The 18,930-nt window shown below is 37.5% G+C and overlaps 2 protein-coding genes across 2 annotated transcripts in view; one reads left to right on the plus strand and one right to left on the minus strand.

The window, feature by feature from the left end:
• Positions 1–10,688, minus strand: part of LOC128219909 (von Willebrand factor D and EGF domain-containing protein-like) — a 32,380-nt gene extending 21,692 nt beyond the window's left edge. Inside the window, exons 1-9 of the mRNA XM_052928072.1 lie at positions 10,620–10,688; positions 9,995–10,135; positions 7,353–7,516; positions 6,784–6,856; positions 4,286–4,348; positions 3,716–3,954; positions 2,368–2,469; positions 1,853–1,994; positions 833–921 (exon numbers count right to left, since the gene is read on the minus strand). Coding sequence (XP_052784032.1) covers positions 833–921; positions 1,853–1,994; positions 2,368–2,469; positions 3,716–3,954; positions 4,286–4,348; positions 6,784–6,856; positions 7,353–7,516; positions 9,995–10,135; positions 10,620–10,665 — 1,059 coding nt within the window. The 5' untranslated portion in view covers positions 10,666–10,688. The remainder of the gene's footprint in view (positions 1–832; positions 922–1,852; positions 1,995–2,367; positions 2,470–3,715; positions 3,955–4,285; positions 4,349–6,783; positions 6,857–7,352; positions 7,517–9,994; positions 10,136–10,619) is intronic.
• A 470-nt stretch (positions 10,689–11,158) lies between these two features.
• LOC128219202 (DNA-directed RNA polymerase II subunit RPB1-like) lies at positions 11,159–17,180 on the plus strand. The gene is made up of 9 exons (XM_052927014.1): positions 11,159–11,293; positions 11,569–11,691; positions 12,106–12,352; positions 12,912–13,009; positions 13,571–13,675; positions 14,036–14,218; positions 14,659–14,862; positions 15,111–15,297; positions 15,811–17,180. Exons 1-9 carry the CDS (start codon positions 11,159–11,161, stop codon positions 17,178–17,180), a joined length of 2,652 nt encoding a protein of 883 aa, XP_052782974.1.
• Positions 17,181–18,930: the final 1,750 nt, after the last annotated feature.

The raw sequence follows: 18,930 nt of genomic DNA on the forward strand, positions 1-18,930 counted from the left end.
CTAGATGTTATAGGCTAAGACTCAGTATGCCTTGGCCACGGCTAAATATCTCGTTGTCATGGCTTTGGATGCTGTGGCTAAAACCTAATATCTCGTTCGCACGAATTTATTTTGTTGCCAATTTAGTTATGTTTTGGTCAAGACTTGCAGATAATTAAGTCGTGCGAACGAGTTAGTAAGTCATGGCCACTAGATCAAAGAACAACAAAATACATATCTCCCTTTTGCCTTCGCAGCAATGCTTTCTTGGTCATGTTTCAATTCTGCAATAAACATTAGCCATAAAGTGCATTTGATAGGATTTACTCTTTGTGATTTAACTTAATTCGGGATTGTTGGGATAAGAGTGAGGTTTTGCACATAAACCAGTTTAACCCCCAGTAAATGTACATTTTTCTGACCGTTTCAAGGCTGTACTTAACAATCCTTGACAAACACCCCTGTTTTTATATATTATATATGTACTGTGTTTTTGTGGAGTTTTGTGCTGTTGTTGCATGTTTCTGGTTTGTAATTGTTTGTTTATATGTTATATGTCTTTGGCGTTTACCTCTTTGCCATTAAACGGGGGGTAATGTTTAAACTTTAAGCTACTGAGCTTGTTTCTGTAGTTTTTCATATAAATATGTTATATGTCTGAAATATTATATGAAGATTGATGCATTCCGATATTTATAGAAATATTTTAAGCATTCACTTATTTAGTTACAAAAACTACTTATTTATTTGTACCGATTAAGTATACGAGTTATATACTATATATATATAGTTTGGTATTTGATAGGCGCGGCGTTAAAAATACTTTTAAACAATGCAAACAATTCGAAATTACATGGAAAGTGGTGGTTGCCCTGTTTGTCTTCGGGTTCCACATTGCCGGGGTGAAGTGCACGTTACAATCTTTCACAAGGGTCAGCTGTCCTGTTTAGGATACATAATTAAGAACATTTCTCCCTCGGCCATTTTTTTTTAAAAACAACCTCGAATGTATTTGGACGGTTTACATACTCAAAAAGAAGTACGTTTAAGTCCGCTGCAAGTAGATCGCGTAGTAATTTTATTTAGCAGTTAAACTTAATGTCTTAACTCTTGGAAATCTTAATTATGTTTGCAATAATACACTTCACTGGTAATCAATTTAAACTTAGATCAATAAATACAACTCTAAAACACTAAGTTTAATTAACGATATAATTAAAAAAAATACAAACTACTTCAATTGATGTACCGGCATACATCCGATGTTGTTTTTGAAAAAAATGGCCGAGGAGTTCCGAATGGTGTAGAGTGTGTTTGTTGGTACATTTGTCAAAAACTGCAAACACCAAGTATATGCTACCTTTCTCTATTAAACCTACACTAACAAAAGGTGTGAAATAGACTAAATGAAGTAAACACTTTGAAATTATATGTTGGTGCATTCTTCAAAAATCGATCTACGTAAATGAATGAACAGAACATTTGAAAAACCTCGGTTGTCATAGGCTCAGACAAAAATGAAAACACCAAATAGTGGTGGCATGGGAGCTGCTAACAAGCTGTTTTCTCTAACAAACATTTACCGTTGTTGAAATACTAATATTGCTAACAAGCCACTTATGCATTGTTTCTAATGTATTATTCTGTAATGCAATATGGATGGCCAATTTTTAAATACAAAAAGATATAATAGTTGTCAATTTAGTAAACAGAGATGTTAATTCCATTGCAATCATAAGAAATCATTCCAATTGATTCGATGATCAATTATGATTGGCTATTTTGATTCGATGATCGGTTATGATTGTTTTCGATTATCCAACACTTAAATATTGCTGCCGTTGTTTGTTAATATGGTTAACAAAACAGATACCGTTATTGTTTATGGGGTCAAGTTCAATCTCAAGGTTGCATGTTTTGGCGTGTTGGGGCGGACAGCGGATGGGGACTGTAGAGTAGATGGAAACAGTCTTCGGATTCTCATTTTCTCCGACTACAAGGCGGTTTGTGTATGTCTAAAAAGTGCAATTAGGAAAGAACTACTTACATGCAAACCATAATCTGCTCTTTTTGCTAGTCATGTTGACATCGGTGACAAAGGCTTTTTAACAGTCTAAAAGATTAATATCTAAAAAATATATTGAAATATGAAAAATGTATTGTTATCTATTGTCATATTTGAACTTTTAATACTTATCATACGAACATATAGAATTCGTTCTGAGGTAGCATGATAATTCATTGATTAATAATGCCGAAATGAATGGAATCCTATTTGGGCCACTGCGTGTTTGTCTTGAACATTTTCAAAAGGCGAGGGACGGGATCGCAATGTCCCTTATAGGATTCCGAAGAAATCACTTTAAGGCAGATTACAAAATGACCTACCTTAATGCCGATCCAGTAGATGTTACTCGGAATGTAGGTGCTGTTGAAATGGGTGCCAGGCTTCGGGGGAGTTAGAAAGAATGTCCGCACAGCGCAGCTCACCTATAATATTCAAACTACGTAACCTGGTGACCTGTATCACGTCGAGTTCGGTGTCTAAACACGTATCCGTCGAGACCGCAGGTCCTAAGTCCTATCGTAACATTCCATTTATTTTATACCTGACTATTTAATTATTCCTTTTTATTTTTCGGTTTTAATTTAATTTAGATTATACCGCTATATCTGTCTGATGTCCAAATATGGAGTGGCTTGCGTGTATGAATATGTTATGTACTTTTGTGTATTATAGGCAAGGCAAGGGAGGCTACTCCAGCGAAACGAAGTCAGAAGTTACAAAATTTACTCTCTTGAGCAAAAAAAAAAGGTTTTATATCTCAGCAAAATAAACAAATTGCTAATACGAGCAATTATTAAATGCCACAGCGAAAAAATAACGAACATAACCTGTACTTATTTTACGAGTATAGACTAATCGTCATTTCATGAAGACGTAACGCGGCCATTCTAACAAAGTGAATATTCATGGGATTTTTTAACGATCAGTATATATGCAGAGTTGAGGGAAGTTCGTTAGTCGATCGCTATTACTATCGATGACGCAAATTTGCTATCTTCTTTGTATTTGCGAGCTGATCATGTATATGATAACGTTACAATTTATGAACTTCGAATTGGCAAACAACTATTTGTCTAGATACAAATATGTTGGAAGTGTTCTCTGCTTTGTGCTTTTAGTGGCGTGAGTAAAATTTGGTAATTTTAAGTATCTAAAATTCAACAGATTTTAGCAGTTATTTTTGCCACGCTATTAGCGGCGCGAAAGTGGTTCATAAACTACACACGGTACTAGCACGATACGGAATCAGAAAACGACAGTTTGGTGATACGGATTTTCCATTACAGCGTGCAGTATTTCACTGTTGTATATGGGAAAGGCAATATACTAATATAAAAATATCAACGAACACACTTTAATAGTTAAATGAACATATCGAAAATCATGTTTTGAGTTATTACAGGTTTTCTCACATTGATGAGACTGGCTCACATTTGTTTACACATACATTATAACTAATGCTAGAAATCACATCAACATCTTTACATTCACTTACATTCTCATTTGTATTTAAAAAGCGTAAGAAGCAGTGAGCGGTAAATGATCCCATTTCAATATTGTTTTTCTCCTTTTTATTATTGCTACCTTCCTGCAGTACTTTTAGCGCTTTGATACTTGTAATTTGTAAATAATACAAGTCATATTTTAACAGTCAATATAGTGACTTACGTTTTGCCCCATATGACCCTTCAGAAGATTTTGATTCAGGTCAGCGTGCCTAGTGACCCCGTCAGTAATATGCACGGGCGGGACGTTACGGTCGGGCTTGTCGTCAAAAAGGAACTGTACGTCAAAACCGACGTCACGTCGAGCGTGGTCAAAATTAATATCGCACTGGAATTTAAACGACCCGGGCGTCAAAATTGGGTTGGATAAGTGTGGTGAAGACAACATCTGTGGAAACTTGTCTGAAACAGTAGCACAAAAGTTCAATAGCTTCGAGTTGTTATGAAAGTTTATTTAAATTAATTCTGATAATACAGAGTTGAAATGTATTTTTAAAAGACTAGTAAAATGTCAAAGTAGGTAATATATTTATTAATTCATTAATCGTTTCAAAGATCTATACTACAAAGACGTACCATAAAAGACATAAACATTTCCTTTACAGGATGGTTCCAAGATATGACGTAATGGTATATCCCAAATCTCACCGGGTAAGATTATAGGATTTACGCATATTGATAGTCCTAAATTGAATGTGTATTACGTATGGTCGTGACGTTAACGTGGACTTACCGTAACATCCTGGAGCCAAGCCAGTAGCTGACGTTTGGTGTGGAAGACATGGGGTTCCACTTCCTGTAAAATACTGATCTATGTTAAAAAGTTAAGATGATGCTTTTTCAGAAAGTAAAATTATGAATGTCCATTGATTTCAAGTACTTAATAGTATCTTTAAGTATTTGCTTTTGTTCATTCCAAAATATTTGAGCGAAGTAATTTCATTGTCAACAATAAAATACTCATTAAGGTCCAATACAAAAAAAAACCTCAGCTCACTTTGCTAAAATACCAACTATGGTAAGAACTCGTTTTCTTATCCAAAAATGTATGGAACACTATTCCGTTTATTATTCGACAAGCCTCTACATGAAATACCTTTAAAATACTTTTTGTGTATGTGTAATGATTGTTTTGATATAATTGTTAAATCCTGTATTTGTATGACCTCTGTTTAGTCATATTTGAAGATCACTCGCTAAGTGAAAGAAGATTCTTATCATATTTCGAAACATTTGAACCTTTGGGCATTTTTATATCATATCATCCTCATGTCTTAATTCAGACCCAGACCTAGAAAAGCATTCTTTTTTATGACAAAAATAGCTTATATGTTCTATTCGTTTAACACAACTTGTGTAAATATTTGTACATTTTTCACACTTAGCGTACTGCTAGATAAAGAAATACAACTAAATAAAGATTTGCCATTTTGGGTTTCGAGTCTGAACTTGGGTTTGAGACTAAACGTTACCATGGCCCTAGGATGTCCAGTCCTTTAAAGGCTGACTTCTTGCGTTCTACATAACGGTATGATTTTGTAATGTGAAAGAATTTGATATGGTTATGTAAATATTTACAACTACCAATATATCTAATACCAAATATTGTATATGGGTTGCATCCGGTAGAAGGCGGAAATGGTACGGTTACTAATATACAAAATAGGCGGCGGCTATGAACCACCATCTTACCCTAACCCTTATCGTAACCATAGGCAAAGGCCTTTGTAGAACACCCAGAGCCACTTTAGAACACAAGGAGCCATTAAAAGACACAGAAGCCTTCATAGCGCAGGTGACTGGAGCCCTAACCCGAGTGACGATAATAAGCGCCGCCTTCGCTACCCCTACGTCCGCTACTCGATGTACATTTGAGAGAGAGAGAGAGAGAGAGAGAGAGAGAGAGAGAAAGAGAGAGAGAGAGAGAGAGAGAGAGAGAGAGAGAGAGAAAGAGAGAGAGATATGTTTCCATGAAACCGAGAAGAGTATAGTTAATGAGGCGGGGTGGGGTGTTTAAGGAGTAAAGAAGGGTATAAGGGGATAAGGGGAGTGAAGGTGTGAAGACAAAGAATGAGCGCAAGCAAAAGAGTGATAAAGGGCAAATTGTAGAAAAGGGGAAATAAAAAGAGGAAGTATAGGGTGATGATATATATATATATATATATATATATATATATATATATATATATATATATATATATATATATATATATTTATATATATATATATATATATATATATATATATATATAGAGAGAAAGAGAGAGAGAGAGAGAGAGAGAGAGAGAGAGAGAGAGAGAGCGAGAGAGAGAGAGAGAGAGAGAGAGTGGAGACATAAGGTGATGAAAAGGGTGAATGAAGAGTGGAGAGAGAAATAGGGATACAGAGACATAAAGAGAGTATGAGAGATTTTTGAGCGGAGACAGACGGAATAAAATATCATAAAGGGTAGTAGAGAGTGAGCTCGGGAGGAGAGAGGGGCCGGGGGAGGAGAGAGTGAATGGGGGGGATGGTTGTGAAAACATGTGTAAAGACGGGAGACAAGGGGAAGAAGCTATCAGTGATTTTTGATATATCTGAAAAATGATATTCCTTAACGGCACACTTTGGCATGTCCAACCTAGCCTCAGAACAGTTTACTAAGTTTTACTAAGGAAAGCTATCAGCGGTTTTTGATATATTTAAATAGCAATCTCCCTTTTTCGCACAGTAAAGCATTTGTCAACCAGTCACAGAACATTTTACTAAGGGAATCTATCAATTAGGTACTATCTATTTGAATAGTTATCTCCCTTACACGTATAGAAGGGCATGTGTCGCCCATCAACAGAACAGTTCACTAAGGGAAAATATCAGTGTGGTATATTCTGGTATATCATGGCTTATTTGAACATTAATCTCCCTTAACCACACAGTAGCAGCCACAGAACAGTTCGCTCAGGGAACTTATCAGTACGAGTTGGTTTATTTAAATAGTTAACTCCCTTCATTACATACACAGTATCAGCCACAGAACAGTTCAGTCAGGGAACTTGTCAGTATGACTTTGTATATTTGAATAGTTTACTCCCTTCAACACACACACACAGGAAACTAGTATAGTGTATCTTATTTGAATAGTATTCTCCCTTGCCCGCAAAGTAGGTCATGTGACACCAAGGCGCATAACAATGCACTGTTGAAAACATTGAAATATATTGAAGAGGAATAGTTTATATAAATGATTTTTACCCGCACAGTAGGACATGTGGCAACCGGGCGCGGGTTCCAATTCATATGCGAAAAATGTACCGCAATTCGTTACCTGAAGATTAATATAAAAACAGTTGTAGAATGTACCAGTATCAAATGGTTTACATGATGAATTGGTCGAAAGGAAGTCGTATTTACAAGATATACACACTGGTCAAAGTTATAATTTGAAACGTCATCCATAGGAATAACGTTTTTTTCCTAAAGCACATAAAATGGGATTTATACCCTCTTTATCTATCAATGACCTTTCGGTAAAAAGTCTGGCTAAGTAAGACAAAAAAAAACAAAAACAGTAGTGACTTGGTTATATTTCGCTTAAATTATTGAAAATTTTTGTATTGTGTAAATTAATTCAAAATGGGTATGAGGAACAAATATAAATCAATGCATAGTATATATGTACACGGCGGGACAGTTTTGGGTTATCAGTCTGGATAAAGTTACGCCAAGTAAACGACTTAACTTTTCACGATTGCAATATGAGGTAAAGCCGTCAAAGACTTACATGTTCTTCCTTGTATACACTATACACAAAGTGGTCTTACATTGACTGTGCTTTGGTAGGAGCAGCAACCCTGGTCCATTTCGATGGCGCAAATCGTGTTGGTGACAATGGTCCCCAGAGCTGCAGGATGCGTGCCGTTCATCCACATTGGGAGATGGGTGTTACAGTGATACTCCGTCTGACACGTGGTCGCCAGCTTTAATCCTTAATGTAGTGATATGGAATAGACTGTAGGTTGATCTTACTTACGGTTTGCATTGTTCAACGCATATTCAGTTGCACGGTGATGCTTGTCGAGGAAAAATGTGTGTAAAGCTTATGAAATCTTAAGTTATTATACTTGACGACGAGGATGATGGATGGCTTTGTAAGGAATAACAAGACAGTTCTGTTATGGGAACGAGGATCGGAATGAGTACGTTTAAAGATTGGAATATTATTTGATTGCATATGAAACAACTGATGCGGACAAGAAAAAGGCGATTATATTAATAGTGGTTGGTGCAAATACATACAAACTGATGTGCAATTTGATTTTGCCAGTCAAATCAGGCGAAAAATTTGCTGAATTAAAATAACATGAGCTAAAACGTCTTCATCATAAACCATCAGAAATATTCAGACAATTAAACATAACAGGCGTGCTCGAAAACATGTATCAAACTATGTGACGGAATTACTTGACTTGTCAGGATTTGCGAATTTGGAGAGACACTAGAAAAGATGCTTCGCGATCAACTCGTAAGTGGCCTTAATGAGAACAGGATGCAATGGAGATGGGAAAGCAAACCAATTGTGACAACCGGCAGCCGCAAGAATACAGCGGGCAATGTCTAACTCTACGACCATTGCCGAATCATACAGAGGTTTCCAAATGGCATATTAGAACGGATATATATTTTGTGTTAGCCATGGCAGTGTCTGTATACCACGTGATAAATTGCGTCATAAATGCTACGTCGGAAGGCAATATTTTGCTTCGAATGAAGACTTTAAACAAAGATAACTTTCCTATTTCTTCACCATTTTAAATGAAACATAGCGCAATCTACGCCGCAAACGGAGCCCCGCCTTCGGTCTTTTACCAGGGATTGATTGAGTGTGTAGTTTCTTAAAACACTTCGACAACCCTTTTCTCAATACGGACGTCTGACTGAGCACTGTCAAAACATTATTTCAGAAACAGGTTTGTCGAAGTGTTTGATGAAACTAATCACCTTATCAAACTCCGGTAATAAAACAAAGGCGTGGTTCTTTTAAGCGGCATAGACTGCGCTATGTTTCAACGAGCACAACGGGAGCGCAAACTGCCGAATCGTTACAAGGATTATGTGTGTTAAAATAGTATTACAGTATCATTTCTTTGTATAACTACTGTAAATAACATTGGAATGTTGGAACACTATCTTTTACAAAAAAGCGAATCTAGGACAGTGTTTGCATGTACAAAAGTGTGTTTGACACTCTTCCATTGTGGAGGGGGGGGGGATGGTGGTGGTGTAGTAATGTGAAATAGACTTTAGGATAGTACTTATGATGCATTGATTTAAATATATGCATTTGACGCTTGTTGGAATAAATGTTTGTAACGCTTTTAAAAAGTTATTACACCGATTTATTTTTTATTAAGATCGTAAATCCATTCCCAAGCTAGTATTATTACACATACCACCTCTTTTTATCTCTCTTTCTCCTTATTCTCGTTTCAATTTTTCACCTATGTCTCCGTTTATTCAATGATCTATATATATTTACTGCGTAGCGGACGGGGCCCCGAAGAAGAGCAATGATGTGAAATATGTATATACAGCCGCCTACGCAGTGATCTCCCTTGACGAGAAATAGCTGGAAATTCAGCTATATAAGTTTGATGTGTTTTAAAACGGCTTTTTGACACGCATTTATGCATATTACTCAAGTTCTTTCAAAATTAATCAAACGAAAGGATATTTTGACTTTTTGAATGCCGTCACGTGAATTAGATCATCACTACGTGAGTTGGTTTAACCAGTATTTATTGCAAAATGTGGGTAATGTGCTTGCAAGAAACATAATGGGGGAGGGGGGGGGGGGTTAAGGTACAAAACATCGGCCTGGAAACATGTACAGTCGAGTAATAACCATGAAGTTTGGAAAATAGGAATACATACATGCAACACATTTACAACATGCACAGATATGCCATATTTGCCGAGAAAATACGAAAAAATTGTGGATAAAATCAACACGTTTGTTTGTAAACATTGCCTAATAAGCCACAATCTGTTCAAATTTTTTTTATCTTTAAAGTTATGATACCAAACTAAAATGCCGATCGAAGAATATATTTTTCGCAACATACTGGAAGCATACATTTTTCAAAATTTAAAGAAAAAATCCACTTACCAGGCAAAAGTTGGTATTGTAAATCCGCCATTTTGTTTGCCATAAAACATTTTTCTCACTTAATGTTTGCATGAAACGAAATTACTCCTCCCCCTTGCTCGTATAAGAGATATTAAATGCAAATTTCTCGAAAAGAAGGATTTAACATTTTAAGCACTGTGCATTTAAAACATATTTCGTGGATTGTTACTCAACACACTAAACAATAGAGGTTTCAAGTCTGCATGTATTAAATGTCTCAAATATAATTAAATTGATACTATTTATGTTGAGACAATTAAAACCAGCATAATTTACCTCCATTGAACTTGTACCATCCAGGGGCCAGTTGCCTGTCACAAAAGAGCTGATCGATGCTCGGGTTCTGCGCGGTGTACCCCGTACTGCGCAATGGTTCGTCAATCAGCTGAGCACTCGTGCATGGGTCGGTGCCACGTGCTACACAACAAGGCGGGAAAATAGGAATTAGCGGATAGTGAGTTCCAGAAAGCTACTAGGATCGTTTCGATAGTGGGTCGCACTATCTAAAACACCAGCAAGATGGTGAAAATTTGCTATTTAATTAAAGTAGCAGTAGCCAGCATTATAATTCGGATCAAAACATATGTTTAAACGTAATAGCCGTAGAACAGCAACTTAAAGATATACGACAGCTCAGTGGCCTAGTGGTAAAGACCTCGTCAAGTTAACCCTTAGATATATTACATAGCATAGTGATATTATTCAAGGTCACTTTTGTATTAAACAGCGCTGCTAAATTTGACAAATACGTCAAAACACATATTGTATTTCAATTCAATGTTAAATTCATAAAATAAGACAGAGAAAGGAAGATATTTTCATAGAGAGCTCTCTGCATTGAAATGCAACTTAAAAAATTGATAACAGTTAAATATGCATTACTTCATTAAAATATTCTCACCAATGTGAATTAATCCAAAAAACGCCATGAAATATATTCCGGCCATATTTCAAGCGAGCTAGTTGTTCCCCAAATTGAGGCAAACTGACTTGAAAAGTAATCTATAAAAAATAGATATACGCTCTAAAAGCATTCCGGTACAGTCAGGATTGCAAAATGATAACGAATGTGCAACGATGCAGAGCAGCGAGAACATGTTTTAGTGCATGTTTACCGAAAGGAGAATGTGGCTTCGTGTTCTTAAGCTTAACAGATAACAATTTCATAAAAAAAGTTCCACGTGATATTTTCGAAACTCACATTTAGAAAAGAACACAAGATCATACCCCCTCCCATCCAACCTATCCCTCCCCCTATCAATAAAACACTTTAATTTCTCTAATGCAATATTTTCAATGTCCTTGCCCGTCTGTAGAATTATCTCAATCGTCACCTTGCTTGGCTATGGCATCGGAACACAGGCTATATACCAGTACTAAACTGCATGTCCAATAAACTGTAAATTGTTTGGTTACGTGTGACGCCAAACACGTTAACTGATGTCGGTCCGATCCCAACTAGAATCCAAACTTCCTGCAAAGCACGGCGCCTGTGGCTTTCATGGAACTTGGTATATGTACCAGGTTGTTACCATGGTGACGACACCAAGTGCATACCTGCATGCGGTCATCAAAGTGCTGTCTATATAATGACCAAGAGTAGTAATTGTGATCTACATCACCGCGACGACTGTCGCCAACTTCAAACACAAAGTTTATGTTGTCCAACGCGCGCACGATATTAAATTTCATGATGCGCACTTCGAAATAAAACTTTCCAGGTGCACGAAAGGCCACAGACCGGAATCAACGTCAGTGAAACTGTGGACCTTTAAGTTACGTGTAGCGTCAAACACCGTCAATTGACGTCGGTCAGAGTCCAACAAGAATCCAAACTTTCTGTCAATCAGTGCCTGCTGTGTTCAAGAAGAGTGGCATGTGCGCCGGGTTCTAACATCTCCAAGAAGCCCAAGACACCTTCACTAACTGTGTTCCTTATTGGCCAGGCTTCCAGAGATGCTGAAAAGGCTAAGGTATGTAGGAACCGTTTTTGATTGGTGATTGGCTTTATAAAGAGAGCTTAAATGAGGTTACTAGCAGATTTCTCTATAAGTCGAGCTTTAAGCAATATAGGACAGGATTTAATCAATGTGGGACAGGCTTCTCGCAATATTGGTTTATTCTGATAGGTCATTAATATCTCAAAGGAGCTAATAGCTGTTTACTTGCACTCTACTTGTTTAGCAGCAAGTTCTATTTTGTATTGTTGTCTTTAAGACTAAAGCAAGATAGTTGATGGGGATGTTGTAAGATTTTATTTCAGTTGGCTTCTATGAATAACTGGAGGCCAGTTTTATGTAAATACATAAAAAAATATGATATAAAAAAAAACAAAGAAGAAAACAACATACTTTCAACATACATGTGTGTGTGTAATTATTTTCCAGGATGTGCTATGTCGTTTGGAGCACACAACACTACGCAAGGTGACAGCCAACACGGCCATCTATTACGATCCGGACCCACAGAACACTGTGATCACTGAAGACCAGGAGTGGGTGAACGTGTATTACGAGATGCCGGACTTTGATGTGAGCAAGATCTCTGCCTGGTTGCTGCGTATTGAACTGGACAGGAAGAGAATGACGGATAAGAAACTCACCATGAAGTCCATATCGGAGAAAATCACTGCTGGTACGTCCACATGTTTTGAAATGAGTCTTGTTGACATTGTTTTCTCATGATTTAGCAAAGGTTTCCTTGAATTTGAAACATTGTAAATAAAAAAACAATGTACAGTATTATAATGCTCACATTATAAAGCATCTGTACTCTCTCACCAAATATCATGTATGTTAATGTCATTGTTGTTAGAAACTTCTGAAACTTTAGATGTTGTATTACAAAATTACTTTAATATGTTTTTTCAATGGTTCAATATAATACGATCTTACAATGAAACTAAACATTTTTACATCATGCTTGTCATTTATAAAAAAAACAGCACTTAAATGAAATTTAATTTTATGATTATGCCAAACTTAAGTCAAATACCATCTTACAGGAAATGATGTGTTCATGAGCTAAAATGAGAGAAACAGAGAAGTTATATTTTGATAAACAATTTTTTCAAACGGTTACCGGTAGTTTATCAGGATATAATCCACTGTTACTTTTCACTGAAAAACCAAAACGCATGAAAAGTATGTTAATTTCAATTACTGTTGTTTTTATACTAAATATTTGTTTTCAGGTTTTGGTGATGACTTGAACTGTATCTTCAACGACGACAATGCTGAGAAGTTGCTGCGGCTGAGAATCATGAACTCTGATGACAGCAAGATGCATGATGTAAATATTCCCTAGAATAAATCATCAACATAATCTGTAAAGAATTTAGTCATAAAAATATGAAAAAATTGTAGAAATTGTATAAGGAGAGATTTATTTTGAAAGATTAGAAGCAGGGTTTTCCCTATGAAACTGGAAGTATTGTGACAACCATGGTTTACCTATCTCCAGAGGGGGGGGGGGTCTCTGGTATTTACATGGGGTCCCAATTTAATGGGTAACACTCAGGAATTGTCATTTTAGGGGCCCTAGGGGTGCACAGAAAGTTCAAAATGGGAAGTCCCTGCAATAAGGCACATGTATAAAAAGGGATATTTAAAGTATCTGTGTTTTTTTTTTAAGTCTGAGACTAATGTGACCTTGAATTTGTTAAGCATCAAATTCTTGACCATTGCTGTCAAAATTTTAATTACCTTTTAGGCTTTACAAGTATTTATTTATTTCTATTTGTTTTGCATAAACAATGTTCTCTCGCTACCTTTTTTTCATATTTCCAACAGCTGTCATGTTTTAGATATGCTTTTTCTCCCATCTACCATATTTTACAAATGCTCATTCAAGGAGGAGGAAGCAGCAGACAAGATGGAAGATGATGTGTTCCTGCGATGTATTGAGGCCAACCTGCTCTCAGATATGTCCTTGCAGGGCAATGAAGCAATCGCTAAGGTAAACAGTAACACGAATACAGGGTTTTACTTCTACACTCGCTACCTACCATAATGTCACCACTATGATTTATTTCTGCAATGTATCAATGCCAACCAGAAATATCTGGCTTATTTTATTCATATATCTTGATAATTAAAAGTTATCAAAATTAACACAAGCTAATTAAAATTGTTTTCAGTGTAAAAATTAAATTTTTCAAAATTCCTATGAGTTGAATAGAGTTGAGCCTGAACGTTCTAAAATCGGTATTCTTTGTAGAAATGCAAACATTCAGGCTCGTGCAAAAAACTATTTCCTCATTGAATTTTGTGATTATTGGTTTAACGCAAGACATCATCCATGGTCTGTATTTACCAGGTGTACATGCACTTGCCCAACACTGATGATAAGAAGCGCATCTTCATCACCGACGAGGGCGAGTTTAAGGCCATTGCCGAGTGGATTCTGGAAACTGACGGCACTTCACTCATGAGAGTGCTCAGTGAACGAGATGTGGACCCCATCAGGACAACTACCAATGATATTGTGGAAGTGTTTGCTGTGAGTTCCTTTACAATTCTAATGTTTTGTGTTTATCAAATGTTCTCTGATTATGCACTTAAGTCACTAAACAATTGGTCTTACTTCTGATTCTTGTATAATGTGGTGCAGGGAGTTCTTGATTTATAGGTAAATCTTTTACCGTACCTGTTTTCAAACATAAACCTTCTAAAGATTTCAACAAGAAACAAAGGATATCCTAAACATTTTTTGGTGACTTAAGCTATAAGGGAATTTCAGAAAATTCAAGAGTTTCATAATCATCTCCTAAATGCATTCGTATAACTTGCTACATAACAAAATGATATTGACATTTTCTAGATGCTGTTTTTATCAATTGAGGCAACACTGCTAGTTTAATTGTCTTAATGAAAAAAATAATGATAAGAATCAATTATAATTCAACAATTCTTATTTTTATTACATTTTTTATTCCTTAGACCCTTGGAATTGAGGCTGTCCGTAAGTCCATTGAGAAGGAGATGAATCATGTAATCTCGTTCGATGGTTCTTACGTAAACTACCGTCACTTGGCCCTGCTGTGTGACGTGATGACTGCTAAGGGCCATCTCATGGCCATCACGCGTCACGGCATCAACAGACAGGAAACTGGGGCACTGGCTAGGTGCTCGTTTGAGGAAACAGTGAGTTTATGATTTGTTTTGCTTTTTCATTAAAAGAATATTGGCAACTTGCCTAAGCAAGTGTGAAATGTAATTATTGTTTTAAGAATTATTTTTAGGCCTTGAAGGATTTAATAAATGGATTTAAGTATACAAATAATTGGATGTGGTCTTTTAATTATTATTTTGGATCTACCCATTTTACAATTTCTTAATATTTGCCTTTAAAATACACAAGGACATATTCAACAATTGTATTTCTATCTCAGGTCGATATCCTGATGGAGGCGGCTGCCCACGCAGAATGTGATCCCATGAAGAGCGTGTCAGAGGCCATCATGTTGGGTCAACTAGCCCGTATCGGGACTGGGTGCTTTGACCTGCTCCTGGACGCAGAAAAGTGTAAATACGGCATAGAGATACCCACCAACATCGGGGCCGGCATGATGGGAGGGGGTACGTGCTTCTGTTGTGTAGTTATTTTTAGTGCATTTATCATTCAGACATATCATAAGTGGCATTTAATATTCAATTCAATGTTTATCTAAGGGCTATGCCAGTAAAACATAACCCACGGGGGAAGGCAATTATTTAAATAGTTTATGGTTGGGCGTCTTTTTTTGCTTATTTGGATCCTGAAAGGGTAAATTTGCTTCTGTAGGGTGGTTGCTATATTTTATAAGTGCCTTCCCCTGGGGGTTATATGTTTAAATGAAATAGCCCTAAGACAATGTTCAAAAGTAAGTATTGATCAGGATCAGTGCTATCAAATTTGCCTTGGAAACATGATGTGCTTAGGAGAATCTCGTGTTGCTTTGGAAACATGATTGGTGAGCAGAAACTCATGTTTTGCTTTCTATTATTCTCTATCAGATGGTGTTTGAAAATCAAGATTGAAAATATGCTTTCAAAACAAATTTAATTTCGGTAGCCAAAATATAACCTAAAATGATATTCCCTATTTTTCAGTTGGCACAGGCATGTTCTTTGGTGGAGGGGCAAGCCCAGCTGCTGGAATGTCTCCTCAGATGACCCCATGGCAACAGAGTGCCACACCTGGTTATGCTGGTGCCTGGTCACCGGGTGTTGGCAGCGGCATGACCCCTGGGGCAGCTGGTTTCTCACCATCTCAGTCCGAGAGTGGCTACAGTCCTGGGTACAGCCCTGCATGGTCCCCCCAGCCTGGCTCCCCAAGCTCCCCTTCGAGCCCCTACATTCCGAGCCCACGTGGAGCTATGTCACCAAGTTACAGTCCAACATCGCCGTCATATATACCGAGCTCGCCAGCCATGTCTGGTGGAACACCACAGAGTCCTGGATATTCACCAACATCGCCAAGCTACAGTCCAACAAGTCCAGGATATTCACCATCATCGCCGAATTACAGTCCGACGTCACCTTCATATTCGCCAACAAGTCCTTCCTACAGCCCGACAAGTCCATCGTACAGTCCTACCAGTCCGTCATATTCTCCGACAAGCCCCAGCTATAGCCCGACTAGTCCCAGTTATAGCCCAACCTCACCAAGCTATAGTCCAACTAGTCCTAGCTATTCTCCGACGAGTCCGAGCTATTCACCAACAAGCCCGAGTTACTCGCCCACTAGCCCGAGTTACAGCCCCACTTCCCCCTCGTATTCCCCAACTTCCCCCAGCTACAGCCCTACAAGCCCGTCATACTCCCCAACAAGCCCAAGCTACTCCCCAACGAGTCCAAGCTACTCTCCAACTTCACCGAGCTATTCTCCAAGTAGCCCCAACTATAGCCCCTCTTCACCAAGTTACAGCCCTTCAAGCCCCAGTTACTCCCCTACGAGCCCCTCCTACTCGCCGTCAAGCCCCAATTACAGCCCCTCGTCCCCATCTTATTCCCCCTCCTCCCCGAAATTCAGCCCCCAGTCCCCCAGCTATTCACCCACCTCCCCCTCCTACTCCCCCTCCAGTCCAAAATATTCCCCTGCATCTCCCAGTTACTACCCGACAAACTTCAGCTACTCCCCCAGTTCCCCTCAATATTCCCCCTCCTCTCCGGCATACTCCCCATCATCCCCTGCATATAGTCCAGGAGCTGCGAGTGACAGAGGGTCTCACAAGTATTCCCCAAGCTCCCCGCAGTATAGCCCAACATCCCCAACATATTTCCCCTCGAGTCCTCAATATTCCCCCGCAAGTCCGAGTTACTCGCCCTCAAGCCCCCAATATTCCCCCGCTAGCCCCTCCTACAGCCCTTCAAGTCCCCAATACAGCCCTTCATCACCCGCCTACACACCTACCACCCCGAAATATTCACCCACCAGCCCGACATACAGCCCAGCTGAAGAGGACAGTGATATGGACTAGAATGGTCGTTTTGATTAGAGTAAGGGTTGTGATAGTAACTAGTGTTCAAACTGTGCGGAAAACAGCAAGTCAGTTGCTAAATAATTGTGAAAGAGTTTTGCTGAGTTTTTGTCTTATTCATGTTGGTAAGCACACTCACATCTGTGACATAACTGATAAAACTATGTGAATTTAATTTTTAGACATGGTGGATGTTTTGTACAGATATGTAAAGAAAAGGTGAACTTCATAGATATTGTACATACATTCATGTTCTTCATATAGAACATTTTCTATGAATAGGATATATTTGTACATAATTTTGTACTGTTTTTATAAATGTTCCACCTTCAGTCACTGTTACGGTTCTCCACATGATATTGGAAGCCCTGTAGAATAAATGCGTATTTATTCTTCTAGCATGTTTGGTTTTCACATCCTGTTAGTTTTAGCTTTATTTTTGTATTGATTATATTGATAAAGTATTATAACTTGATCTGATCAATGATTATTTTGTGGAGTGAAAGTCTTGCTACTCTTGTATCATGTGTATGATAAGTCGAATGAAAGCTTTCAAGTTGTTTTTAAGCTATTGCCATACTTTTATAAAGTAGTATACATAGCCTCAAATTCAAACACTTCAAAAGTGTTAAGTGTTCAAGTGTACATATTTGTTATGTAGTTTTCATCATGCATCTAGATATTGAAGTTTTGTTTGTTGTTTTTCAGGATGTATTTTTTGTATTCATATTTTAAAAATTATGGAAAAAAAATCATCATCAAGACTCATTGTATATTTGCTACAATTAATGTCAAGTTCATTATATAGGTGTTCATTGGTACTTCGTGCTATTTCATCCATAGTAAATGACGTCTGAGAGGTTTTGTCTCGGGTTTCAACAAACATATCTCTCTTGTTTCAACGCAAACATGGCAGTGCTATTATTCAAATGGTGTTAGGAATCCTTGTACATATTGCCAAAACTGCATCTAGAAATGGTGTAAATAGTCATTATTTTAGCCGTGAGTTGGCGATTTAAATATGTTGAGTAAAAATCAGAAATACTCTGTTAACTATTTTTGTTAGGGCTATTCCATTTAAACATATAACCCCCCCGGTGGAAAGCACTTTTAAATTATACCAACTCCTACAGAAGCAATTTTACCCTTTTGGGGTCCAAATTAACGAAAAAAGACACCAACCCATAAACTATTAAAAAAACTACCCCTCCCACGGGTTAATATGTTTAACTGGAATAGCCTTTAGGTATATTTGAATGAATATCTGTCTTTTATTTGAACTTTCATTCCATGATATGTTTGGCATTTTTGTGTTTCCTAATATGCAGTTAAATTAGTGTTTTATGCCCCTAAAAGTATATATAGTAGTTGCACTGTCCGGCTGTTACTATTGTGTCTCGGCTGTATTATTATAAACTTGCTCAATTATTAGGATTTCGATCAAACTTCACAGAAATATTAAGAAGCCTAGGGGTCATCACTCCGACACTTTCCAAATCGGGGGCATTTGTCACGTTCCTGTGACAGCTCATCCTAACCTTAAAACTGTAAACGTTTCTTTTGATGTAGCAAACAGTGAAACTTTTTAAGGAAGTGTTTTTGTAAAGAACTAAGGAAATTATCGCTGGATTCGATGTTGAACTTTTACAGGAATAGTAACTTGGTGTTGTAAAATGATGCTCTGATACCTTGTTTGTTTGGAAAATAAAAATATAAACGTTATTTCGGTTTTATTTTCCTTTATAAGCCA

The sequence above is a fragment of the Mya arenaria genome, chromosome 15 (genome assembly GCF_026914265.1).
Source record: "Mya arenaria isolate MELC-2E11 chromosome 15, ASM2691426v1".
Taxonomy (NCBI): domain Eukaryota; kingdom Metazoa; phylum Mollusca; class Bivalvia; order Myida; family Myidae; genus Mya; species Mya arenaria.